The following is a 23,918-nucleotide window of genomic DNA, read 5'->3' on the forward strand; positions in this document are numbered from 1 at the left end:
TGACTCTTGCTTTAGATAAGTACTACTTATTAGCTTAAGGAAGTTCCATTTATTCTTATGTTTTCTAAGTTTTTAAAAAATTTTAAACATGAATTAATGCTATATTTTGTCCAAAGCATTTTCTGCATTTATTGAAATAGTCATAATTAAAAATATATTGAACCAGCCCTGCATTCCTAGTATAAATACAGGCTGCTTTTATTGAATGTTTTGTGATATATTGCTGTAGTGTTCTTCCTATTATTTTACAGAAAAATTCTTGTACCAATATTCATTAGAGAAGTTGGTTTAATAGCTTTATTTCTTTGTTTTGATTCCTTAGGTTAGGTATCAAGGTAATATTTGTGTCGTGGAAAAAAATTGGTAGGCTCTTTCCTTTTTTCAAGTGTAAGAGGGAGATTTTAGATATTTTATAGGTATATAATTAAAGTGCGGCCACCAGGAATCAACAATTCAGATTGATTCCGTAATTAAAATAGACCCAAGTTAGGATTGGGTTTAAGGTAGTTTATTTACAATTAGGAAGGTAAAAAGGTAGGGAAATAGAGAGAGGGAGAGGCCAGTCCAGGCCTGCAGAGGCCTGGACGGAGAGAGAAGGTTAAAAGGCTAAATAAATGAGGCTACAAGCCACAAGGCCTTAGCAATCAGATAGGCTAGTGCCTACTTAAAGGTAGAGTTTGGAAACGCCAAGGTAGGCCAAGGAAGTCAGCCTAACTTACCCACATGACAATACAGAGTGGAAGCAGTCTGAGGTCTCCTCAGAGATCCTTCAGCACCCAGTTCGAAGCAGGAACTTCCTTAGCAGGAAGTAACCAACATACTTGAAGAGATAGTGTCTTTTGTCACTTCCTGTCGGTCCACCTCTAATTCAAGTGGACCAATGGCAGCCTCTGCACTGATTTGGACTGCCCAAAGGGCAGTTCTTGATTTGTTACTTATTGTCACATATGGGTAACTCATCCCTCTCCCCACTAAGGGAGGTGGGGATGGTATCATCTCGGGTAGGTAGAGTTTTGACTATGAATGGGCTAGAGCTAATTCTATTTACACACAAGCAGTTTATGTAGTTTTAGAATTAATTTTTCTTTAAATGTTTAATAGAAAACACTTGTAAATCCATCTGGTCCTGAGTTTTTTTTTTCCTTTTGGGATTTCATTTGTGGTTTGTTCAATTTCTTTTTCTAAGACGAGGCTATTTAAGTGTTCTATTATCTTTTAATCTGTAATTTATATAATTGTAAATATTTAACTGGGGAAGCTAGGTAGTACAGTGGCTAGAGAGCTTGACCTGGAGGCAGGAAGACTCATCTTTCAGAGTTTAAATCTGGCCTCAGACCCTTACTAGCTATGTGACCCTGGGAATGTCATTTAATCCTGTTTGTCCCAGTTTCCTCATCTGTAAAATTAGCTGGATAAAGATTTAGCAAATAATAATAATAATAATAATAATAATAATAATAATAATAACTTTGCCAAGAATAGTCCAAATGAGGTCACGAAGAGTTGAACATGATTAAAATAATGGAACACATAATAGATATTCAGCTATTTCATTTAGATTGTCAGTTTTATTGGCATATAGTTGAGCAAAATGGCTCCTAATAATTACTTTAATTTCTTTTTCATTGGTTGTGCATTAATCCTTATCATTTTTGATACTGGTAGTGTGTGATTCTCTTTATTTTTTAAATCAAATTATTTAATGATATCTATTTTATTTGTTAAAATTTACTCCTAATTTTATTTTATTAGTTCAATATTTTTACTTTGCTTTCAATTTTGCTAATCTCTCCTTTGATTTTCTGAATTCCAAAATAGGTGTTGTCGGTACTTTAAAATTTTGTTGGTTTTCTAGATTATTTTTTGAGCTGTATGTCCATTTTGTTCATCTACTCTTTCTCTCTATTGATGTACTAGTTTAGAATTATAAAATTTACTCTAATTAATTCTTTGTCTGCAAATCACAAATTTTGGTAAGTTTTCTCATTGTTATCAATTTCTTTAATGAAATTATTCATTATATTTAAGATTTGTTCTTGACCCACCCATTCTTTATGGTTGCAATTTAGATTCCAATTAATTCACAATCTTTGTTTCAAATACCTTTTTGCTGAATGTAATTTTTATTACATTGTGTTCAGAAAAAGATATATTTAATATTTCTGCTTTTATGTATTTAGTGATGAGGTTTTTATGCCCTAGTACATGGTCAAATTTTGGAAGTGCCATGCAAGCTGAGAAATAGGCATGAACCTTTCCATTTTTATTCAATATTCTCCAGAGACTTAGCAAATCTAGCTTTTCTAAAATTCTATTTAATTCTTTAAGTTTTTTTTCTTTATGAGTATATGCTTCAATTTATCTAGGTCTGTTAAAGGGTAAATTGAGATTCTCCCACTATTATGGCTTTGTTATTTTCTTCTGTAACTCATTTAACTTTTCTTTAAGAATTTAGATTCTATGCCTTGTGGTACACACATGTTCAGTATTATTAGTAGTTCATTTTCTGTTTCCTTTTAACAAAATGTGTTTTCCCTGTCTATCTCCTTTAATTAGGTCAATTTTTGCTTTTGTCTTATCTGAAATTATGATTGATATTCTTGTCTTTTCAAATTTCACTTAAGGCATTATAAATTCATCTTCAGTAACTTCATTTGTATTTTTCTGTTTCAACAGTTTCTTGCAAACAATAAATACTATATATTATTTGAATTCTAATTTCTAATAAATTCTGTTATTTTCTTCCTTTTTATAGCTTAGTTCATCTTTTTCCATTCACAGTTGTTATTACTAACTGTGCATTTACATCCATTGTATTCTTATATTTTTCCTTCCTTTTTTGCCCTCTCCTTTCCTCAAGAATCTTTTGCTTCTGACCATTCCATTCCTTAATCTATCCTCTTTCTTATTCCCTTTCCTCCTCCATTTCTCTTAGTCCCTTGCCTCCTATTTTTCTGTTGGGTAAGATATATTTCTATGCTTAGTTGAGTGTATTCTTCCCTTTGACTAATTCAGAGAGTGAGGTTCAAATGTTTCATACTTCTCTCTTCCCACTATTCCTTCCTTTCACTAAGCTATCATATATATAAACCCTTATCTTCTGTCTTGAATCAATACTCTGTATTGTTCCAAGTCAGAAGAGTGGTAAGGGCTAGGCAATAGGGGTCAAGTGATTTTCCCAGGGTAACACAGTTAGGAGGTGTCTGAGACCAGATTTGAACCTAGGACCTCTTGTCTCTAGGCCTGCTTCTCAACCCATTGAGCCCCCCCCGTTTGTCCCCACTAAGCTATCATATTAATGATAAGAGGCACTTCTTTCTAGTAGTCATGGAGAATTTTCTTTACTATCACAATGTACTTCTCATAATTATCTTTGTGAGAAGAATCACCATAATAGGCTGCTTTTAAAAATGTTCTCTGATGAATGAATGATGGACCAAAAAGAGAGACTATAATATTAAACAAATAAAAACATACAGAAACTATTAATTCTGCCTGTCTTAGATCACAATCCTAAAAGTCGATATAGTTGAAGGGCTAGTTTATCTGATATTCATTAAATATTTGCTTGCTAATACATTTAGGCTCATAAGCCAGAATAATATTCCAAAATGATCTGCATGGCATTATCTGGTCTCAAGTAGCTCATTGCTTCAATTGCTGGAGAATAGTTGATATGAAGAGAGTAGAAGTCATAGACTGACAATAAAACTAAATATCTATCCTCAGTCATAAAGATAGGTCAACAGAACACTGCCCAGTGAAAGTTAAAGACTTTATATTCCCAGTAGCACCATGATGTAGGCCTTGCCCTTCAGCATAAACTCCATCTTCCTCTTCCCCTTCTTCTCATTCTCTTTCTTCTCCATTTACCTAGAAGTATCAGAAGACCAGGACACAAAGCTGGAGAGAAGATCAACCCAGGCTGAGGGTAACTCTGAAGATGCTAGAACTATTTCCTCATTGGTTGTATTTAAAAATGTCCAACACACAATAAGAGAGGACCTATTGACTTTATTGGTGGAGAACATGAGTGGTTTCTCAGAAATGAATGGAGACTTTACAATAGAAATCATACCAGAAGCTCAGGTTGCTGTGGTTACCTTCCTGAAAACTATTGGTAAGAAGTCTTCCTTTGCCACTTTGAGATTCTGATTCACAAAGAAATGGTCCATCTGTGAAATTTTCTTTTCAGGAATTTCAACAAATTCAATTCATAAAGTGCCTACTACATGCCAAGCATTGTGTTAAGTGTTGCATCTAAAAAGAAAGTTAAAAGTTAAAAGATAGTCTCTACCTTTAAAAGGCTCACAATCTAATGGGGGAGAAAACAGGACTAAAAGATGCCAGTAAGTAAACATGAGGAAGAATAGTATTCCAGGCATGGGGGTCAACTATTGAAAATACTTCAAACCAGTGGATGGAGTCTCTTGTTTGTAGAATAACCAGAATGCCAGTGTCCTTGGATTAAAGCATATGTGGCAATGGGAAAGGTGTAAGAAGACTGGAATGGTAAAAGAGGACTAGATTATGAAGAGCTTTGGAATGCCAGTTTGATGATTTTGGTTTTCATCCTCAAGGTGACAGGGAGCCTCTGGAGCTTGTTGAGAAGGGAGGTGACATGATTGCCACTTTAATGACTGGATGGAGGATGGATGGAAGTGAGAACAGACCACCATTATGCCATGAGAGCAGGCAGACCTTCCAGCAGGCTATTGAAATAGTCCAGATATGAGGTGATGATATAGGCTTAGAGGGATGGCAGTGTCAGAGTAGAGAAAGAGGCCTTTTTGAGATGTGTTACAGGAGTTAAATCAAAAGACCATGGCAACAGATTGGATATGGAGATGAGAAATAAAGAGGAGCTGAGGATGATTCCCAAGTTATAAGAGTATATGTATGTGTGTGTGTCAAGTGATCAGAGGGAAAGATGAGTTGAGTTTGAAGCATACTGAATTCGATATGTCTACTGCATATCCAGTTTGGGATATTTGAATGGCAGTTAAAGTTCAAGATTGGATATCTCAAAAGAAATTAGGGTAGGATAGGTAGATTTGAGAATCATCAACATGGAGATGTTAATTAAATCCATGGGAGTAGATGAGATCATCAAGTGAAGTAGTATAAAGGGAGAAGAGAAGAAAGCCCCAAACAGAACCCTGTAGTACACCTTCAGTTAAAGAGTATGAATCTATCCAGAGAGAATGCTCTGAAACAAAATGCTTCAGGAATTACTCCTCCCATAAGTATTCTTATGATTCAGTCATCTGAAAGGGTTTTCTTTCTCTTCTTGTTTCTGTATTTCTTATAGCACTTGTTTACTTTCAACTGGGTAATTCTTTGTATAGGGCTTTAGAGTAAAAGTTTCTTGTCCTATTTATCTTTGAATCATCCTAGTTCCTAGCACAGAACCTAGAACAGTGATGGCAAACCTTTTGGAGATGGAGTGCCAAAACCCCAGAATGACCCCACCTCCCAGAACAAGTGCCATGCCCATCTCCCCCAGAGACTGAGTGCTGTGTCCCTCCCCTATACTGAGTGTCAGGAGTGCTACCCCCTTACCCCACATAGAGGAGGGAAGAAGCACTCCCACTGGGTTGCTGGGCAGAAGGGCTAATGAAGTGAGGAATTTCCTCAGTGAGTATAGAGAGGGGAAGGGAGAACAGAAAGAGACAGAGAGAAAGAGAAAGAAAGATAGAAAGAGAGAGAGAAAGAGAGAAAGAAAGAAGAAAGAAAAAGGAAAGAAAGAAATTCCTCATTCTGATTTAGATCCAAGTGCAACATAGGCACAGAACCATATTGATTCCAAAATCATGGTCATTTCCTAAAAGGTATTTTGGATGTGTGAATTTTCATTTTGAAATTCTTCTTTTACTGATGAGCTTTGACTCTCTGCTATGTTTTTCTTCCACAACTTAAGGCTAAGAATGTAATCATGTTGTTTCATTTTTCTTTACAGATACAGAGGCATTTGTTATTATTTGTACCCAGAATCACAGAGTTAAAGAACTTAAGATTTCTGCATCAACTCTAGAAATGACAAGAACTATTTTGGTGGAAGACCTACCCCCAGGTGTTAACGAAATATTAATTTCTTTTTTCTTTGAACACCCCAAAAATGGAGGGGGATCAGTAACCATGGTCCAATATTCTCCAAAGGATAATTCAGCCTTGATTGAATTTGAAACACATGAAGGTAATTATATTTATCATTCATCTTGTTTTTAAAAAAAAGTGATTATTTCTCTATCAAAGATTCCAGAAGTTCATAGGATCTAAGATCTAGAAGTGGACAAGTCCTCAACTACCATCAAGTTTATTTTTTATTTCAAAAAACCCTATATTTTCTGTCCTAGTAATAACTCTAAGATAGAAGGGGAAGGCCTAGGCAAAGTGGGGTTAAATGACTTGCCCAGGGTAATACAGCTAGGAAGTATCTGAGGGTAGATTTGAACCCAGGTCCTCTTGACTTCAGACTTGCTACTCTACCTACTGTGCCACCTGTTACCATCTAGTTTAACACCCTTAATTTACAGATAAGGAAACTCGAGTCCAGAGAGCATAAGTGACTTACCCCAAAAGGTCACAAAGGTAGTGTCAGAGGGATGAATGGTTTGGATTCAGACCATTAAATGACAGAGACAGTGCTCTTTCTACTTAAACATAATAATAGATGACATTGCTATTTGCCCATATTGTCATTTTGGCATTTGTAGCTCAGAAAGACCCTGTAACTACATGGATTTTTTTTAAGTTGGATTCCTGTAATATTACTAGAGTAGAGAGCATCTGATCCCTAACACACAGATAATGCCTTAGCAAGACCCAAGGACTGGAACTGCTCAGTGATTGGTGGCTGTTTTCTGGCATGTGTGTAGTATATATATACTAATGCAAAATAAAATTTTGCAGACATGTAAAAATCTGCCTCTTTCCCCTAGAAGCATCAATACTACTTCTTCTGATGGAAAAGAAAAGGCCAGTGGTAATATATCCCTTATATATTCACAGTGCAAGTCTGTATTGATGACTGATATATAATAACAAATACAGTTATCCCTCACTATATTGAGGTTCACTCATCCTCACTTCACTGTATTGGGTTTTAAAAAAATATATATCTAATTCTGCATAGTGGAGTTATACTTATTGAGGCACACTATTGGCTGATGGAATGAAAGGTGACCAACCCCAACGATGTGTTCTTTATTCTGGGAGCTGATTGGTTCAGTGACTGTAGGTTAATAAGAGGGTGGAAAAGGTTTATAGGAGAGTGGGAAGAGTTTATAAAGCCTTAAAATATATATAAATAACAAAATAAATATAATGCTGTTCCTTTGCAGATTTTCACCTATCATGGGGGAGACATAACTCCCAGGGTAGGTGAGGGATCACTGTACTTTTAGACTCAATATAGACTCTCTTTGATGTTCTAAGAGCCACTTACATTGATCATATATATTCATTAGATAAATAAGGCATCAAAAATGGTAAATGGCCCTGATTTAGTGATCACTAAAATAACTCACAAAATTGAGACATCTAAAGAAATAGAGAAATTCCTTTAAAATATAAAAAACCCCAAATTATCATGAGACTTCAACAGAGATATTAAATAACTTAATCTTAGAAAATAAAATAGAACTAGTTATTGAAGAACTACCAAATCAAAAACTCCTGGTCCTGATAGAATTTCATCCTGATAAGATCCACAGAATTCCATTAATCTTTTAAAGAATAGTGAATATCTTACTTCATAAGTTCTTTTTTAAAAAATTGAAAAAATACACTACCAGAATCATCAATCATAGCAAATATAAGCCCAATACCTAGAACAGAGAAGGACAAAACAGAGAAGGAAAACTACATCCATTAACAAATATTTATTTAAAATTTTTAAATAAAAGTTGTATCAGACAGGCTACAGTGATTTGTCCAAAGAATATTCTAGGAATATAACAATAGTTCAGTGTTGGGAAAATAATCAACATAATCATAGTGAAAATGAAAATATCAAAAACCACATAATTATTTCAATAAATGCAGAAAAAAACATTTTACAACGCCTAACACTTTTATGTTAAAAATCTTACAACATATAGTCAGAGAGAGACCTTTTAAAATAATCATAAAACATCCATCTAAAACATAAAGTACAGTGTAAAATAATGGAGAATGAGTTGATTATTGATTATGGACTGATCAGATACTCTGCCTAAGGTGCATACAAAGTATCTTCAGTTTATATAATTGAAGTGAAGCTCATTAGTGAGCTTCTCTTCAGAGTCAGGTGCAAAGATGCTAAGGAGACTCTTGTTATATAAAAATAAACTATTTATTGAGGATATAAGGATAAAAAAAAGATTTCTAACTCTAAGGGATTCTAATTCCATCCAAATAAAACTCCCTAGTTTCGAGAGGAACCACCTGTTTCCACAGGCTACACTGATCCTTCCTGATCTGACTAACCCAAATTTTCACGATTCTACAATAAAACTAATACTATTATCCTTATAAGAAGTTATAAAAATAACAAAGACCAGCTGGCTGAGCCTCAGCAAGAACCAAGTTAGAACTCTGAGCCTTAGCAGACTCAGAGTCCAAACCAAAGACCAGGTCTTTCTTTGGTCTTCTCAGATACAAAAACAATTTATGAAGCAGAATAGACAGTTACTAGTTTCCCAAGCTGGAAAAGGAAAATCACTTAGCTCCTTCAGGTTTTCCCCTCCTTTCCTTCTACCACAGACAATGAGAAGAGAGAGAAAAGATGTTACCTGCTTCCAATACTCTGAGACAGAGAGTGTAACTGCTCCTCCCAGAAACTAACTGCCACACCCAGAGACCAACTGTCACAGAAAAACCATCAAACTGTCAACATTTGAAACTGACACTCTGTCTCAGATCTGTTTCAAACTCCAATTCTTTCTCAACCAAGCCTCTCTACTTGTTATCTCTAAACTAATATAACAAGACTTAATTTCTAATATCATCCCTATAAAGCCTTATATGCAATAGCAATATGTGAAAACCTTTACTAATAGCAGAGTGAAGCAAAAATGGCCATTCTTGCACTGTTATTTAATATTGTTCTGAAAATACTAGCAACAACAAGAGAAAGAAATTAAAGGATTAAATATAGGTAAAGAGGGAATAAAACTATCCCTATTTACTTGTGATATGATTCTATACTTTTGAAAACCCTAGGAAATCAAAAGAGATACTGAGACAATTAAAAGCTTCTGCAAAGTTGCAGGCTATAAAATAAACCCTCAAACATTAATATATTTGTATATAATAATAGCTAAACCCCAAAAGCAATAATAGAGACAAAAATCCTAGTTTATATTTCATATTTATACAAATATTCCATACAAAAAATTTTATATAAAATGTATAAAATATCTGAGGACTGATCAACCAAAATACATGAAACATTTGTATAAATTCAGTTACAAAGTGTACCTTAAAGAAATAAAGAACAAATTAAATAGCTGAAGGAATATTGAGTGTTCATGGCTGGGCCATATTCATATAACAAAAATGAAAATACCACCAAAATTTATTTCCACTTTTAATGTTATACTAATCAAATTACTAAAGGCTTACTTTATAGAACTCAATAAAATAATAATGAAATTCATTTGTAAAAACAAAAAATCCAAAATATCAAGGGAAATAGTGAAAAGTGGTAAGAACAAATGGGAAACATCACTTCCAAACCTCAAACTATATTATAAAATAGTAATCATCAAAGCTATCTGATACTGGTAAAAATAAAAATCAAGAGCCTGGGAGCAGCTAGGTGGCTCAGTGGATTGAGAACCAGGCTTAGAGACCAGAGATTCCAGGTTCAAATCTGACCTCAGACACTTCCTAACTGTGTGACCCTGTACAAGTCACTTAACCCACATTGCCTAACTCTTGCTGCTCTTCTGCCTTAGAACCAATACATAGTATTGATTCTAAGAAGGAAGGTGAGGGTTTTTTAAAAATCAAGAGGCAAATCAATAGAACAGACAAGACAAGAGAAAATCAGAAACAATGGGATTCAATAACAGTGTTTGATAAAACAGTAAACAAACTATTTAGCAAAGGACTCTCCATTTGATAAAAAGTGCTGAGAAAATTGGAAAACAGACTGGCAGACATTACGGTTAGACCAATACATTATATTCTACAATACCTTCTAAATGGATATATGATGTTAATATTAAAGATAATGCTATAAAATTAAAAGAGAAGCAGATGATATGCTTCTCAGAGTATGTGTGGGAGATGTATTTGTAACCAAAGAAGGGACAGAGACAATTACAAGGTATAAAATGTATGACTGATTATTCAAAATACAAAAGTTAATGTACCCTGAATAGAAGAGAAGTGACTCAGTGGGAAAAGTCTTTGTATTAAATTTTTCTGATAAGAGTTTGGTATTGAAGATCCATAAGCAATTAATCATTATATAGATAGATACATATATATATATTTTGTATATATTTATACATATATATGTATACATTGACATTTGTATCATGAAAATATGTGGATATAATTAATAACTGAGTTAGAATCAAAGTGATCCTCTAGGGCTGGCTCAGTCCAGTGGTTCCTCCTCCTTCTCCTTGCTCTGGGTACTTTTATCTTTACCCGTGCAATGGAAGGGAGGAGAGGTCAGTCACAGACCCAGATGGCCTAGATCATTCCTTTGGGCCACATGATAGCAGGAGAGGGAAAGCAGCCCTGCCTGCACCACTGCCCCACTCCCATCCCATGCCACCCTTGCTGAGGAAGAGCGAAAAGGAAGATGTTCCTTAAGTTTCCCCAACCCACCTATGAGTCCTACTTCCTACCTTGTCCTGCTCCCTCATGCCACCTCAGTATGAAGATAAGAATATTCCTTAACCCAATGTTAAAAAATTGGAACCAGTGCTTTTACAAGCTATTTTCTAAGGACCCAGCCCCAGATTAATCTATTTTGGAGCTAGAACCTAGAAACTGGGTTTATTGGAGAAGACACCTGCACAAGGATGCCCTGTAGCCTAAGTGTAAGCAAACCTACCAAGTTCTCCTGACCAGTCCTTCTACTGAAAGCTGAAAAGAGTTGACAGCTGGATATATCTGCCGCATCTAATGAAAACCCCAATCCCTGAGTGGACAGCCCAGTCTGGTACTGGTGATTTCTGACCCAGAAAAAGAAGTAGACAATAGCACATGCAAACCACTTCCCTGAGATGCCAAACATGGCCTGAACCATCAGGTTTAGCAACACAAAGAATCTGACACCTCCCTTGGTCAAATACCAGGGAATTCATCTTACCTAAAGAGGGAGTATGTTAAATGCCATTTTCAGAAGGGGCTACTGAACTCATGCTTGAAACAGATCTTATGATATCTGTGGAAACTTACCCCTCCTAGAGCTGTTAATTTGATCTGATATTAATCTATGTTATAGGAATAAAGGGTACAAGGGAGATATATAGATGTATAATGATGGTGATGATGTGTATCTATCTATGATCTCCTTAGCTGCAGTTGGTGGGAGGAACACCTACTACTGTCACCCTGACTGCTGCTGAAAGTTATCTCCTTCTCTCTAACAGCTGCCCAAGTAAGAACCTTCGAGAGGTTAGATAAATGGGTAACATTTCCAGGTCCAACTTGGGGTTGGATAAATCAGTATTGGGCTATTGATCTGCCTTGGATAATGTTCAGGATCTGACTGTGTTTGACTCCCTTCCCAAGGGCCATCATAGAAAGACTACTCAGGAAGGTACTTGTTGAACACTCTTTTATCTATAAACAGGGAAAGGATAACAAGGTCAAGGATTGGGGATTGGAAACCCTATTGATCTATTATCTATTGGACTAATTAACAATCAGGACTGGAGGCTATTGATCAGGTGGAGGCTTGAGATTTCACTCTCTCATTTTATCTCTGGCGGCTGGACCTGGCCACAGCCAAGACAGAGAATAGAGAGGCTATTGCTGCAGATGTATTGATGGTCTTTATTCTCTCAGCTCTCTCACTACCAGTATTGGTAATTCACTAGTTCTCACAGTCTATCAGGAAATAGATTCAGGCTTATTCCTACTTTCTTCTTCTTAAACCACCTGGCAACCTTTCACTACCCTTCAAACCACTCTTCCAGCCAGCCACTGTCCAGATTGACCACAGAGGTTTGCAGAGATCTGTGATCTCCAGTTCTCAGCCTCTGAGGCTAGAGACTTCCCAGTCCAAACACTTCCCTCAGAGTGGCTGTGAGGGGCATTTATAGGGTGAGGCCAACCGATGTTTGCCCCTGGTTCACAGCACCTGGGAACATTCCGAGTCTTTCAACTGCCATCCCTGTCAGTCAAGGTGGCATCCATCTCTTCCTAGATTATTGAATATAACATCTATCCACTCTATCAGACACTAATGCTGACTAAAGACTTTGATCCCATCAAATCTTAGTCACTCTTCCTCTTTGCCACCCCTTTTCTAACCACTCCTTTTTGTTGAAGTATATTTAAACCCACTTCTTTTGCCTCAGAGAGGGCACTCCTACACTCTCCTGTGTTGTAAGGTGGCCCCAAACTGCAGTTCCTCCTTGCTAGTTAAAGACCCTTTTTTGCTATATTGAAAAATTATTAAAGAAAATTATAATAATGAGACAACATGCCAAAATGTATGGTATACAGCAAAAACAGTAATTAGAGGAAAATGTATATCTCTAAATTCTTTTATCCACAAGGTAGAAAATAATAGATAAATGAATTTGGCATGCAATTAAAAAAACTAGAAAAAGAACAAATTAAAAATCCCCAATTCAATATCAAATTGTAAATTCTAAAAATTAAAGATGAGTAACAAAATTGAATGTAAGAAGACCGTTGAATTAATAAGTAAAACTGAGTTGGTTTTATAAAAAAATAAACCATTGGTTAATATTATTTTTTAAAAAGAGAGGAAAACTAAATCACTAGCAACAGAAATTAAAAGGATGAATTTACCACTAATGAAGGTGAATTCAAAGCAATTATTGGGAATTACTTTGCTTAATTATATGAAAACTAATTTAAAATTTTAAGTGAAATAGAAGGATACTAGTAAAAAAATAAACTGCCCAGACTAACACAAGAGGAAAAAATTATCTAAATAAAACCCATTTTAGAAAAAGAAATTAAACAGGCCATAAATGAACCTCCTTATAAAAGCATCAGGACCAACAGGATTTATAAGTGAATTCCATCAAACATTTGAAGATCATCTAATTCCAATATTAAATAAATTATTTAGAAGGAGTCCTGCCAAACTCTTCTGAAACAATATGGTGCTACCTAAACCAGAAATATAAAAGACAAAGAATGAAAATTATATATCAATTTCATTAATGAATTTAGATGTGAAAATTCCAAGTAAAATATTAATCAGAAACTGTAACAATATATCACAAAAAATATACTTTATGACCAGACAAGATTTATATCTAGGTATGCTGGGATGATTTAACATAAGGAAAACAACATAATTATTTACGTCAACAACAAAAGTAACAAAAATCATATAATTATATCAATAAATGTAGCAAAAGCTTTTGACAAAATACAATCTTCATTCTTATTAAAAACACTTGAAAGCATAGTTACAAATGCATTTTTCCCTAGTATGATAAGAAGTACATACCTAAAACAATCAGCAAGCTTTATCTGTAATGGAAATACATTAGAAGCCTTCTTAAGGTCAGGAGTGAAACAAAGAGGGTCCATTATCACCAATATTATTTAACATAGTATTAGAAATGCTAACAATAGCAATAAGAGAAGAAAAAGAAATGGAAAGACTCCAAATGGGCAAAGAGATAATAAACTTTTCATACAATACGATGGTGTATGTGGAAAATTCTAGAGATTCAACGAAAAATTTAGTTGAAACTATCAATAATTTTAGCAAAGTAGCAGGATATAAAATAAATCCACATAAATCGTCAGCATTTCTATATGTCACCAGCAAAGCCCTGCAAGATAAGATAGTAAGAGACACCTCATTTAAAATAACCAGAAGCAGAATAAAATATCTGAGTGTACTTGCTAAAACAAAGCCTGGAAATACATGAACATGATTATAAAATACCATTTTGTACAAATAAAGTCAGATTTAAATAATTGGAGAAATACTAATTGTTTATGTATGGGTATTCAAATGACAATCCTAACTATACTAATCTATCTATTCAATGCCATCCCAATTAAACTACCAAAAAATATTTTACTGAGCTAGAAAAAAAAATAAAATTCATTTGGAAGAACAAAAGGTCAAGAATATCAAAGGAATTAATGAAAAAATATAAAGGAAGGAGGTCTAACTTTGCCAGATTTTAAACTGTATTATAAAGCAGTAATTATCAAAATTGCCTGGTATTGGCTAAACAATAGAGAAAAAGATCAGTAGAACAGAAAAGACATGTAACAAAGAAGAGTTAAGAATCATAGTAACTTTGCATTTGACAAAAGTAAAGATCCAAGCTTTTAAGATAAGAATTTACATTTGGTAAAAATTGTTAGGAAAACTAGAAAGCTGGCTGGCAGAATTTGGTATAGACCAGTACCTTACACTATTTAGCAAGATTAGATCAAAATGGAATTATGACCTAGACATAAAGGGAGATACCTTCAACAAATTAGAAGAGGGAACATATTAACTATTAAATTTATGGATAAGAGAAAAATTTATGAATGAACAAGAGATAGAGAGCATTGTGAGATATAAAATGGATAATTTTGATTATATAACCAGTAGTGCCTAGCCCTTACCACTCTTCTGCCTTGGGTCTAATACTTAGTGTTGATTCTAAAGTGGAAGGTGGGGGTTTAAAAAATAATTTTAAAAATATAGAGAGAACTTTGTCAAATTTATAACAATATGAGCCATTCTCCAACTGATAAATGGTCATAAGACACGAACAAAGAGGTTTTGGAGGAAAAAAAATCAAAGCCATATGAAAAATGCTTTAAATCATTATTTATTAGAGAAATGCAAATCAAAACAATTCTGAGATATCCTTTCACACATCAGGTTGGCTAAAATGATCAAAGAGAAAATTGATAAATATTGGAGGAAAAGTAGAAAAATAGAATTTTGGAGAGCAATTTGAAGTGATGCCTAAGAAATTATGAAACTGGATATACTCTTTGTCTCAACAATACCACTGTTAGGTTTCTTAAAGTGATTGTGGAAAGAGAAAAAGAACCTTCATGTTCTAAAATATTTGTGGCAAACTCTCTTTTTTTGTGGCAAGCAACTGGAAATTGAGGGGGTGTCCATCAGTTGAGAATGACTGAACAAGTTGTGACCTATGATTGTGGTGGAATACTACTTACTTTAAGAAATGATGAGCAGGTTAATTTTTTAAAAAATGTGGAAAGACCATGAAATCATGAAGAATGAAATGAACAGAACTAAGAGAATATTATATACAGTAACAAAAATACTGTTTGAAAAGTAACTTGTCTGTATTCACCTCAAGAGAAAGAACTAGTAAATAGAAATAAGTAAAACATAGTTTTATATATATGGATAATACATATGGATATTTTTAATGATGCCTTCTTTAATGTGGAGAGGTGAGGAAGTTAGATACCTGGGAATTTAATGAAACAAACAAATAAATAAGTAAATTTTTAAAAAAATTAGAAATAAAGGAACATATAAGAAATTATGCATCAAATCAATGAATAGGGGAAGAATTCATGACCAAACAAGAAATAGACAAATTCACAGAAGGTAAAATGGATAATTTTGATCATGTAAAATTTAAAAGATTTTGCACAAAGCCAGTGTAGCTAAAATCAGAAGGAAAACAGGAAAGATATATCTGCAGCATTTCTTTAATAAAGGTCTTATTTCTAAGACATATAGGAAATTGTGTCAAATTTACAAGAAAAGGAACCATTTCCCAATTGACCAGTAGCCAAAGGATATGAATAGGCAGTTTTTAGAGGAAGGAATCCAAATGATCAATAGGTATATGGGGGGAAAATGCTCTATATTACTAATAATTTGATAAATGCAAGTTAAAATAACTTTACGATACCACTTCACTTCACACCTATCTGCATGGCTCTAAAAAAAGGAAAATTACAAATGTATAAGAGACTTTTAAAAAACACATACATTAAAGCCCTGTTGATGAAGCTCTGAATTAGTTCACCAATTCTGGATGGCAATTTCGAACTATGGCCCCACTTAAAGCTAGTAAACTAAACATACTCCTTGGCCCAACAATATTTTCACTAGCTCTATATCCTAAAGAAATCGAAGAAAGAAGAAAGATCATATGTACATAATATTTATAGTAGCCTTTTTGTGATCGTAAAGAACTATAAACTGAGGAGATGTCCATCAATTGGGAAATGGCCGAAGAAGTTATGGTATCTGTGAATAAAACACTTTTTTATACTGCAAGAAATGTGTAAGGAGAGATTGTCAGAAAAGTCTGGGAAAACTCACAATTTGATGCAAAATGAAGTGATCAGACATAGAATAATGTATACAATAGCCATATTGTGAAGATAATCAACTTTTACAGAATTAATAACTGATCAAAATAATGACTAAAAATTCAAAGGACTCACAATGAAGCATGCTATTGACATCCATCTAAAGACCTGCCAGACTCAGAGTGCAAATTAAAGCATATTTTCTTTTCTTTTTCTTTATTTTTTGACATGGCTTATGTGGGAATTTGTTTTGCATTATTTTAAATTAATTTATTTTTTTCAGTTACATGTAGAAACAATTTTTGACAATTGTTTTCTGACTTTATAGAATTCTGATTTTTCTCCCTCCCTCCCTTCCCAAGGCAGTAAATAGTCTGATATAATTTATACCAGTGATATCATGCAATACATATTTCTATATTGCTCATGTTGTGATAGCAGACACATATTATACATAAAATAACAATCTCATGAAGGGAATACAGTGGAAGATGGTATGCTTTGATCTGCGTCCAGATTCCAATAGTTCCTTCTTTGACTGTGGATAGCATTTTCATTAAGTCCCCTGTGGGTTATTTTGGAGATAACTTTGTTGATAATGGTTTGGTCCTTCACAATTGGTATACTTCTTTTCCTGTATGCATTGTTCTCCTAGTTCTGCTCACTTCACTTTGTATCAGTTCAGATAAGTTTTTCCAGGTTTTTCTGAACTCATTTTGTTTGTCATTTCTTATGGTACAATAGTATTCCATTAAAATCACATACCACAATTTGTTCATTTATTTCCCAAGTGATGGACAACTCTCAGTTTCCAATCATTGCCACTGCAAAAAGAGCTGCTAAAAATATTTTGACACAGGTGGGGCCTTTTCCCTTATCTCTAAACTCTTTGTTATATAGACCCAGTAGTGACATTACGGAATGAAAGGGTATGTATAGTTTTGTGGCTCTCCAGAATTACTGTTATCAGTCACAGCCCCATCAACAGTGTATTAGTGTCCCACTTTTCCTATAATCTCCAATATTTATAATTTTCCTTTTTGGTCATTTTAGCCAATCTGAGAGGTGTGAGGTGGTACCAAAGAGTTGTTTTAGTTTGCATTTTTCTAGTGAAAGATGTGAGTTTAACTGCTTAATCAGGTTGGTGAAACACAAGTCTGTTGGTGTTGTTTCCCTCCCAGGCGCAAAGGGTACGATGGCTACCCTCTGGCCTGGAGCTTTAAAAATGCAATCTGACTGTTATATAAATTTAAAATAAACGTTTTAACTCAGTAATAAAATAGGACTGGGTGAGGGAGGAGAGCTAAGGAGAATCCCTAAGATATTTGCACTAGTCTTAACCCACCTCTAAAATGCCCACAAAGGCCTTGCTTCTGATCTTCCATGCTATCTTGCAATCCTCACCTGACTATGCTATAAAACCCAAATTCCTTGATCTAGCTTTCCTGACACTATAGCTACTCAAAAATCAGTTTCTGGTAGAGGTACAGAGCAAGTTGGCTGAATCAGAGTGATGATCATGTTTTTCCTGATCACCACAGGAACAGGCTTGAGCCTATGGAGTTATAAATGTAGTTCAGGTCGTGGTATGCTGACTTCTTCTTAAAAGTCTCTTATATAGAAGCAATCTTAATCCAGAAAGGCTGGCTAGAATCTCTTAGGGAAGTACAGGAACCAAAAATAGGAGGATACCAAGGATCACAAGCTGGATCAGAGGGAGAACCAAGTCCAGAAGCTATGACCTCTCTCACTGCTTTCAAACTCTCCCTTCCAGGCTGACAGTTAACCCCCTCAGAAATCTCTCAGAATTCCAAGAGAGCCCAGAGAAACATTCTTTCCCTTGTACTCCAGCCAAATCTTATATTTTCACCCTGCACCTCATTGCATTTTTCTTTTATCTTACATTCCTTTCTCTCACTAGTCAATAGTGATTTTGGAACATTTTTTTCATATAATTATGGATAGTTTTCATATTTTCCTCTGAGAACCACCTGATCATATCATTTGACCATTTTTCAATTGGGGAATGCTTTATATTCTTATAAATTTGGCTCAGCTCTCTATACATAAGAAATGAGACTTTTGTCAGAGACATGTACTATATTTTTTCCCTAAAATTTGTTTCCTTCTAATCTTGGTTGCATTGATTTTATTTGTACAAAACCTTTCAAATTTAATGTAACCAAAATTATCTATTTCATTTTTCATAATGTTCTCTATGCCTTATTTGGCCATAAATTCTTCCCTTATCCATAAGTCTGACAAGTAAACTTTTCCATGTCCCCTAATTTGTTTATGGTGTCATTTTTTATTTCTAGATCAAGTATCCATTTTGATTTTATCCTGGTGCATGGTGTGAGGTATTGGTCTATGCCTACCTTTTTTTTGCCTACCTTTTGACAAAATGTTTTTTCAGTGTTCCCAAAAGTTTTTGTCAAGATATTGAGTTCTTTTCCCAAAGCTTGGATTTTGGGGTTTATTGAACACCAAGTTGCCATAGATATTAACTGCCATGTACTGATTATTTAATCTATTATGTTTTGCATTATTTGTAATGGTTTTTTTTCTTGTCTTCTCAATGCTTGAAAGAGGGAAAAGTGAAATTAGTGAATTTGGAACTGAAAATGAAATTTAACTACTAAAAAGTTTAATAGTGATTCCTCAATAGATAGTCAAAGGATATTTAAAAAGTCTTCAAAGGAAGAAATGCAAAGCATTCATATCCACCTGAAAGAATGCTTCAAATTACTAGTAATAAGAGAAATGAAAACAAGCATGAGATTTCATTTTATACACGAAAAACTGGTTAAGAGGTAAAAAATGGCAATAGTTAATGTTGGAGGAATTGTGGGATGATAAGCATACTAGTTCATTTTTGGTGGAGTTGTGAAATGGTATAGCCAGTTGGAAAAGCAATTTGGAATTATGAAAGTAAAGTAACTAAGATCTCAATTCCCTTTGAACCAGAGTCTCCATTACTGAATTTACAATCCAAGGTAGCCATCAATAAGAAGAAAGCTCTCATAAACAACAAAATATTTAAAGTAGATTTTTTTGTGACAGCAAATAATTAGAAACAAAGTGGAAATTCATAGATTGGAGAATGTTTAAACAAATTGTGGTACATCAATGTAATAGAATGTTTCTGTGCTTTAAAAAACAATGAGTATGTGTGTGGGGAGGAGGGCAGCTAGATATCTCAGTGGGTTGAAAGCCAGTTTAGAGATGGGAGGTCCTGGGCTTAAATATGGCCTCAGACATTTCCTAGCTGTGTGACCCTGAGCAAGTTGCTTAACCCCTATTGCCTAAGCCTTACTACTCTTCTGCCTTGGAACCAATATGCAGTATTGATTCTAAAATTGAAGGTAAGAACTTTAAAAAAATACAGAGAAGCATGGATGCTCCATGAAATGATGTGGAGCGAAGTAAGTAGAGCCAAGACAATAATATACACTATGACTACAGCAAGGCAAATGGAAAGAATAGCACATACAAAAATATTTAATGTGAATGTAACAAAATTAGAAAGATCTAGTATGACTCAAAGAAATATTCAAGGACATTCCTACCCCACCCCTTCATGGAGGGAAGTCCACAGGACACTCCTATTCCACAGTCCTTCATGGAGATCTATAGGTACTACATATTGCACTTATTTTCAGACTTTATTGATGTGTTTTTCTGACTTTCCTTTTTTTCTTTGAAAAAATACTTTTTATTACATGAAATGGCTCTCTGAAAGGGGAAGGGAGAAACAAATGATGCAATAAATAAAAGAAGTGAATAAAAAAATTTAAGCCCTCACTTTTATGTAACACTTTAACATTTATAAAGAGGAAAGTGATACAAGAATTATGAGCTCTATTTTATAGATGGGAAGACTTCTTAGGTCAGAGAAGTTACATGATTTGCCACAAGCCAAACAGGTAGGATTTACACCCAGGTTTCTTGACTTTCTGTCCAGAGTCCTTTCTACTTAGTGCCTTATGCAAGACTACCAATATATTCCAGCAAATGTTAGGCTTAGTATTCATCGGCAAGTACTTACTTTTTACTGAAGAAACAAAAGTTTCTTAAATTAGACTTTTCAGTGTTATCACTTAGTTTCCAAAGCTATTGTAATAGCTTGGTGAGTGAACATATTTGGGAAGAAAGTAGTAAATTCAAGTGATAAAAAATATTAAATGACTCACAATTAACTTTAATTTAAAGTGAAAGTAAGAACTTCTTTCTATAAAGAAGAAAATTTCACATTAAAAACCCTTAAGAAACCACTCTTTTTTTAGTGAATGAACTTTTAAATTTAAATATTTTTTCTTTAATTTTTTTCTTCTAAATTTTTCTTAATTTAATTTTTCTTTTTCTTTTTTAGTGATTGATACCATATTGAAAAAGAAGCTTCTCTTCAGTAATAGTCCCATTTCAGTGTACCCATACTACCCTGCTTTGGAATCTGCTTTATATGGACAGGCAAAACCACCAGTGAAGCTACCACATCCCTTAACAGTGCCAATGGAACCTTATCTTTTGAAGTTCTTACAGAAAGATGATCAAGTAATTGGTGAAATAACTAGCACCATGGAGAGATGTTATTGTGAGTTATTCTGGCCCCAACCCAGTTGCAAAGATCCAGAAATTATACTCAATCCTTCAGATTCCTTAGTCAGTCAAGGAAGAACAAAGAGAAACACAATCAAGACATGGAATGAAGATGTTTCCAAGAGATTCTCTGACCTCATGTCTGAATATCAGGTTAATACGTATAAAGTGGACCCATTGGTATGGGAAGCCATTAGAGACAGCATAGAAAATGAGAGCATTTTGACTGAGTTTGATGAATATCAAGAGACAATGATCAGAGTGGGGAGACTAGAAGATATGCAGGGAACTGAACTACAAGTGAAAACTCAGATAGAAAGAGCCACCCAAAAAATAGGAAGAGAAAAGCAAACTATAAAAGAGAAGCTCACTGTTAGTCCTGGAAGATTTTCCCTTTTACACAACAACAAATTAGAAGAGACTCTCCACAAGGAGCACTCAGATGTGGAGGTCACATACAATGCCCTCACAAAAAGCATTTGCCTGAGTGGTTTGAATACAAATGTGTATAAAGCAAAGAGTGAAATTCTAGAGAAACTACAGAGGTTGGTTCAAAAATATCTCCATGTTCCTCCTCAGATTGTTCAGTTTCTGCAGCAGGTAAACTGTGAGACATTCTCTGAATCTCTTTTTAGAGCTGAGAAAATTTCTGCTATTTATGAAGTGGAGGGTGAAGCAATTTTGCTGGTTGGCTCTTCTCCCCAAGTTCTTTCAGAAGCTGAAGAACGTATGCACAAAGCCTTGGACTATAAGTGCATTGACGTGGTAGACAGTGAGATTCTTAATGACTGTCAGTGGAAAACAGTCACTGATGATCTGAATAAGAAATACAACTGTTCTTCAAAGACAATGGTAATAGAAGAGCAAAATTCAGACACTGGAGTTAAGATAATGATTGCTGGTTGTGTTAGTCCAGTATGTGAAAGCTACCAGCTGCTTTGTGAATTTATAGAAAAAAACTCAAAAGTACAAAAATTTGTTGCTGTGATTTCTTTAGCAGTCATTGAGTATATGAAGGTGGAAAATGAGCAAATCTGGCACAATCTAAGAACAAAAAAGGTAAAGATTGATTTCAAAACTCATGTTAACCAAAGAGGCATATTACTTAGTGGTCCCAAAGAAGAAGTGATGAGAGGAGTGGCAATGGTTAAAAAAATACAGAATTCAGTACATGTTAAAAATGTTAGCATTGATGAGCCAGGAGCCAAAGATTTTTTCAAAGACAAAGAAGAATTTTATACAAGAGTAGCAAAACAAAAGTTTAATTGTTTGATTTGGCTACAAGAAAATGGAGAGGAGGGCAATGGAGGCAGTATTGATGGGCAGAAGATCCATTGCAAGATAACCTTAGAATCTGGCATCTTATTAACTGTTCAAGAGGGTGACTTAACCCAGTTCTCAGCAGATGTGGTGGTGAATGCAGCAAATGAGGACTTAAACCACTGTGGAGGCCTGGCAGCTGCACTCTCTGAAGCAGCGGGCCCAGAGCTACAAAGGGAATGTAACCAAATAGTCCAGGAACAGGGCAAGATCTCTCCTGGCTCTGCTGTTGTCTCTGGTGCTGGACAGCTCCCATATCAGCAAGTGATTCATGCTGTTGGCTCCCCGTGGAGGAAAGAACATGCTCAGAGCTGTGTGCAGTTATTAAAAAATGCTATCACAACAAGTCTTTCTATAGCTGAATTCCATGAGCATAGGTCAATTGCTATCCCAGCTCTTGGCTCTGGGATCTTTGGTTTTCCCTCAAAAGATTGTGCAGAGGCCATCATCCTGGCTATCAAAGCAAGGTTCCAGAACCCTTCAAGTAAACATAGCTTGAAAATGATTCATCTTGTAGATTCTTCTAAGGAGGGAGTTCAAGCTTTTTCTGAAGCTGTGAAAAATAACTTTGAAGATCTTTCTCCTGGTAATAAACCAGCATTCTGTATGCAATCAGAAAACCAGGAAACCAACTTGAGAAAAGAAGACACATATGGAAAGGTGCTGACCTCCATCAAAACTAGAGAAGGTCTGAGTATCCTGTTGATAAAAGGAGATATTCAGAATGCTGAGGTGGGTATTACCATTTACTGAATATCCCTCAAGTTGATTTTGAAATTGAAGTAGCCTGATTCCTATGTAACTAAGATTGAATACACCTCCAGCAAGTGATCCTACTGAGACTAATGCAGATTCAGTCTAAGGATGAAATTCTACTCTCCTGAGTGCATGGAAGCTGAGTATATCTCAGTCTGCAGGCTTTTATTAAAGGCTTACTATATAACTGGCATTTTGCTAAGCAATGGTGACACAAAGAAAGATTTTTGTCCCTGACTTTGAGAAGAATACCATTGAAAAGGAAAGCCTATGTGTGTGTGAATGTATGGATATGTATATTTGTAAATACACACACATAGGAAGATTATCCGAAAGGAGAAGGCACTTAATATGAAGGCAGAGTGGAGGTGAAAAACAGCCCAAGGAAGGATTTAATCTCAGGCTTGAAAGAAGCCAGGGAAACTAAGAGGACAAAGGTGATGGGAGCAGAACAACCCAAGCACTGGGGACAGCCTTTGAGAAAGTACAGGTAAACCTAGTGAAGCTGAATCAGAGTAGATTATTTGGTGTTAAGTTATAGAAAGAATGGAAAAGTAGGAAGGGGGCAGGTTATGTAGCATTTTAGATGCCCAATAAAGATGTTTATATTGATCCTGAAGGTGATAGGTTAGAGAGCCAGTGTGACTCCTTGAACATGGGGGTGACTTAGACTTGTCCTTTAGAAACGTTATCTTGGCAGATGAATGGAAGATATATTATTTCAGGGAGAGACTGGAGGTGGGGAAACTAGAGAAAAGAGTATTGCA

General features: G+C 35.0%; 1 protein-coding gene across 1 annotated transcript in view; it reads left to right on the plus strand.

Annotated features, from left to right (window-relative positions):
• The window catches only part of LOC123242360 (protein mono-ADP-ribosyltransferase PARP14-like), a 119,876-nt gene that overhangs the window by 46,668 nt on the left and 49,290 nt on the right, over positions 1–23,918 (plus strand). The window contains exons 4-6 of the mRNA XM_044670051.1: positions 3,878–4,120; positions 5,960–6,196; positions 20,849–23,127. Of these exons, the coding sequence (XP_044525986.1) occupies positions 3,878–4,120; positions 5,960–6,196; positions 20,849–23,127 (2,759 nt within the window). The remainder of the gene's footprint in view (positions 1–3,877; positions 4,121–5,959; positions 6,197–20,848; positions 23,128–23,918) is intronic.

Source organism: Gracilinanus agilis, chromosome 3 (genome assembly GCF_016433145.1).
Source record: "Gracilinanus agilis isolate LMUSP501 chromosome 3, AgileGrace, whole genome shotgun sequence".
Lineage (NCBI taxonomy): Eukaryota > Metazoa > Chordata > Mammalia > Didelphimorphia > Didelphidae > Gracilinanus > Gracilinanus agilis.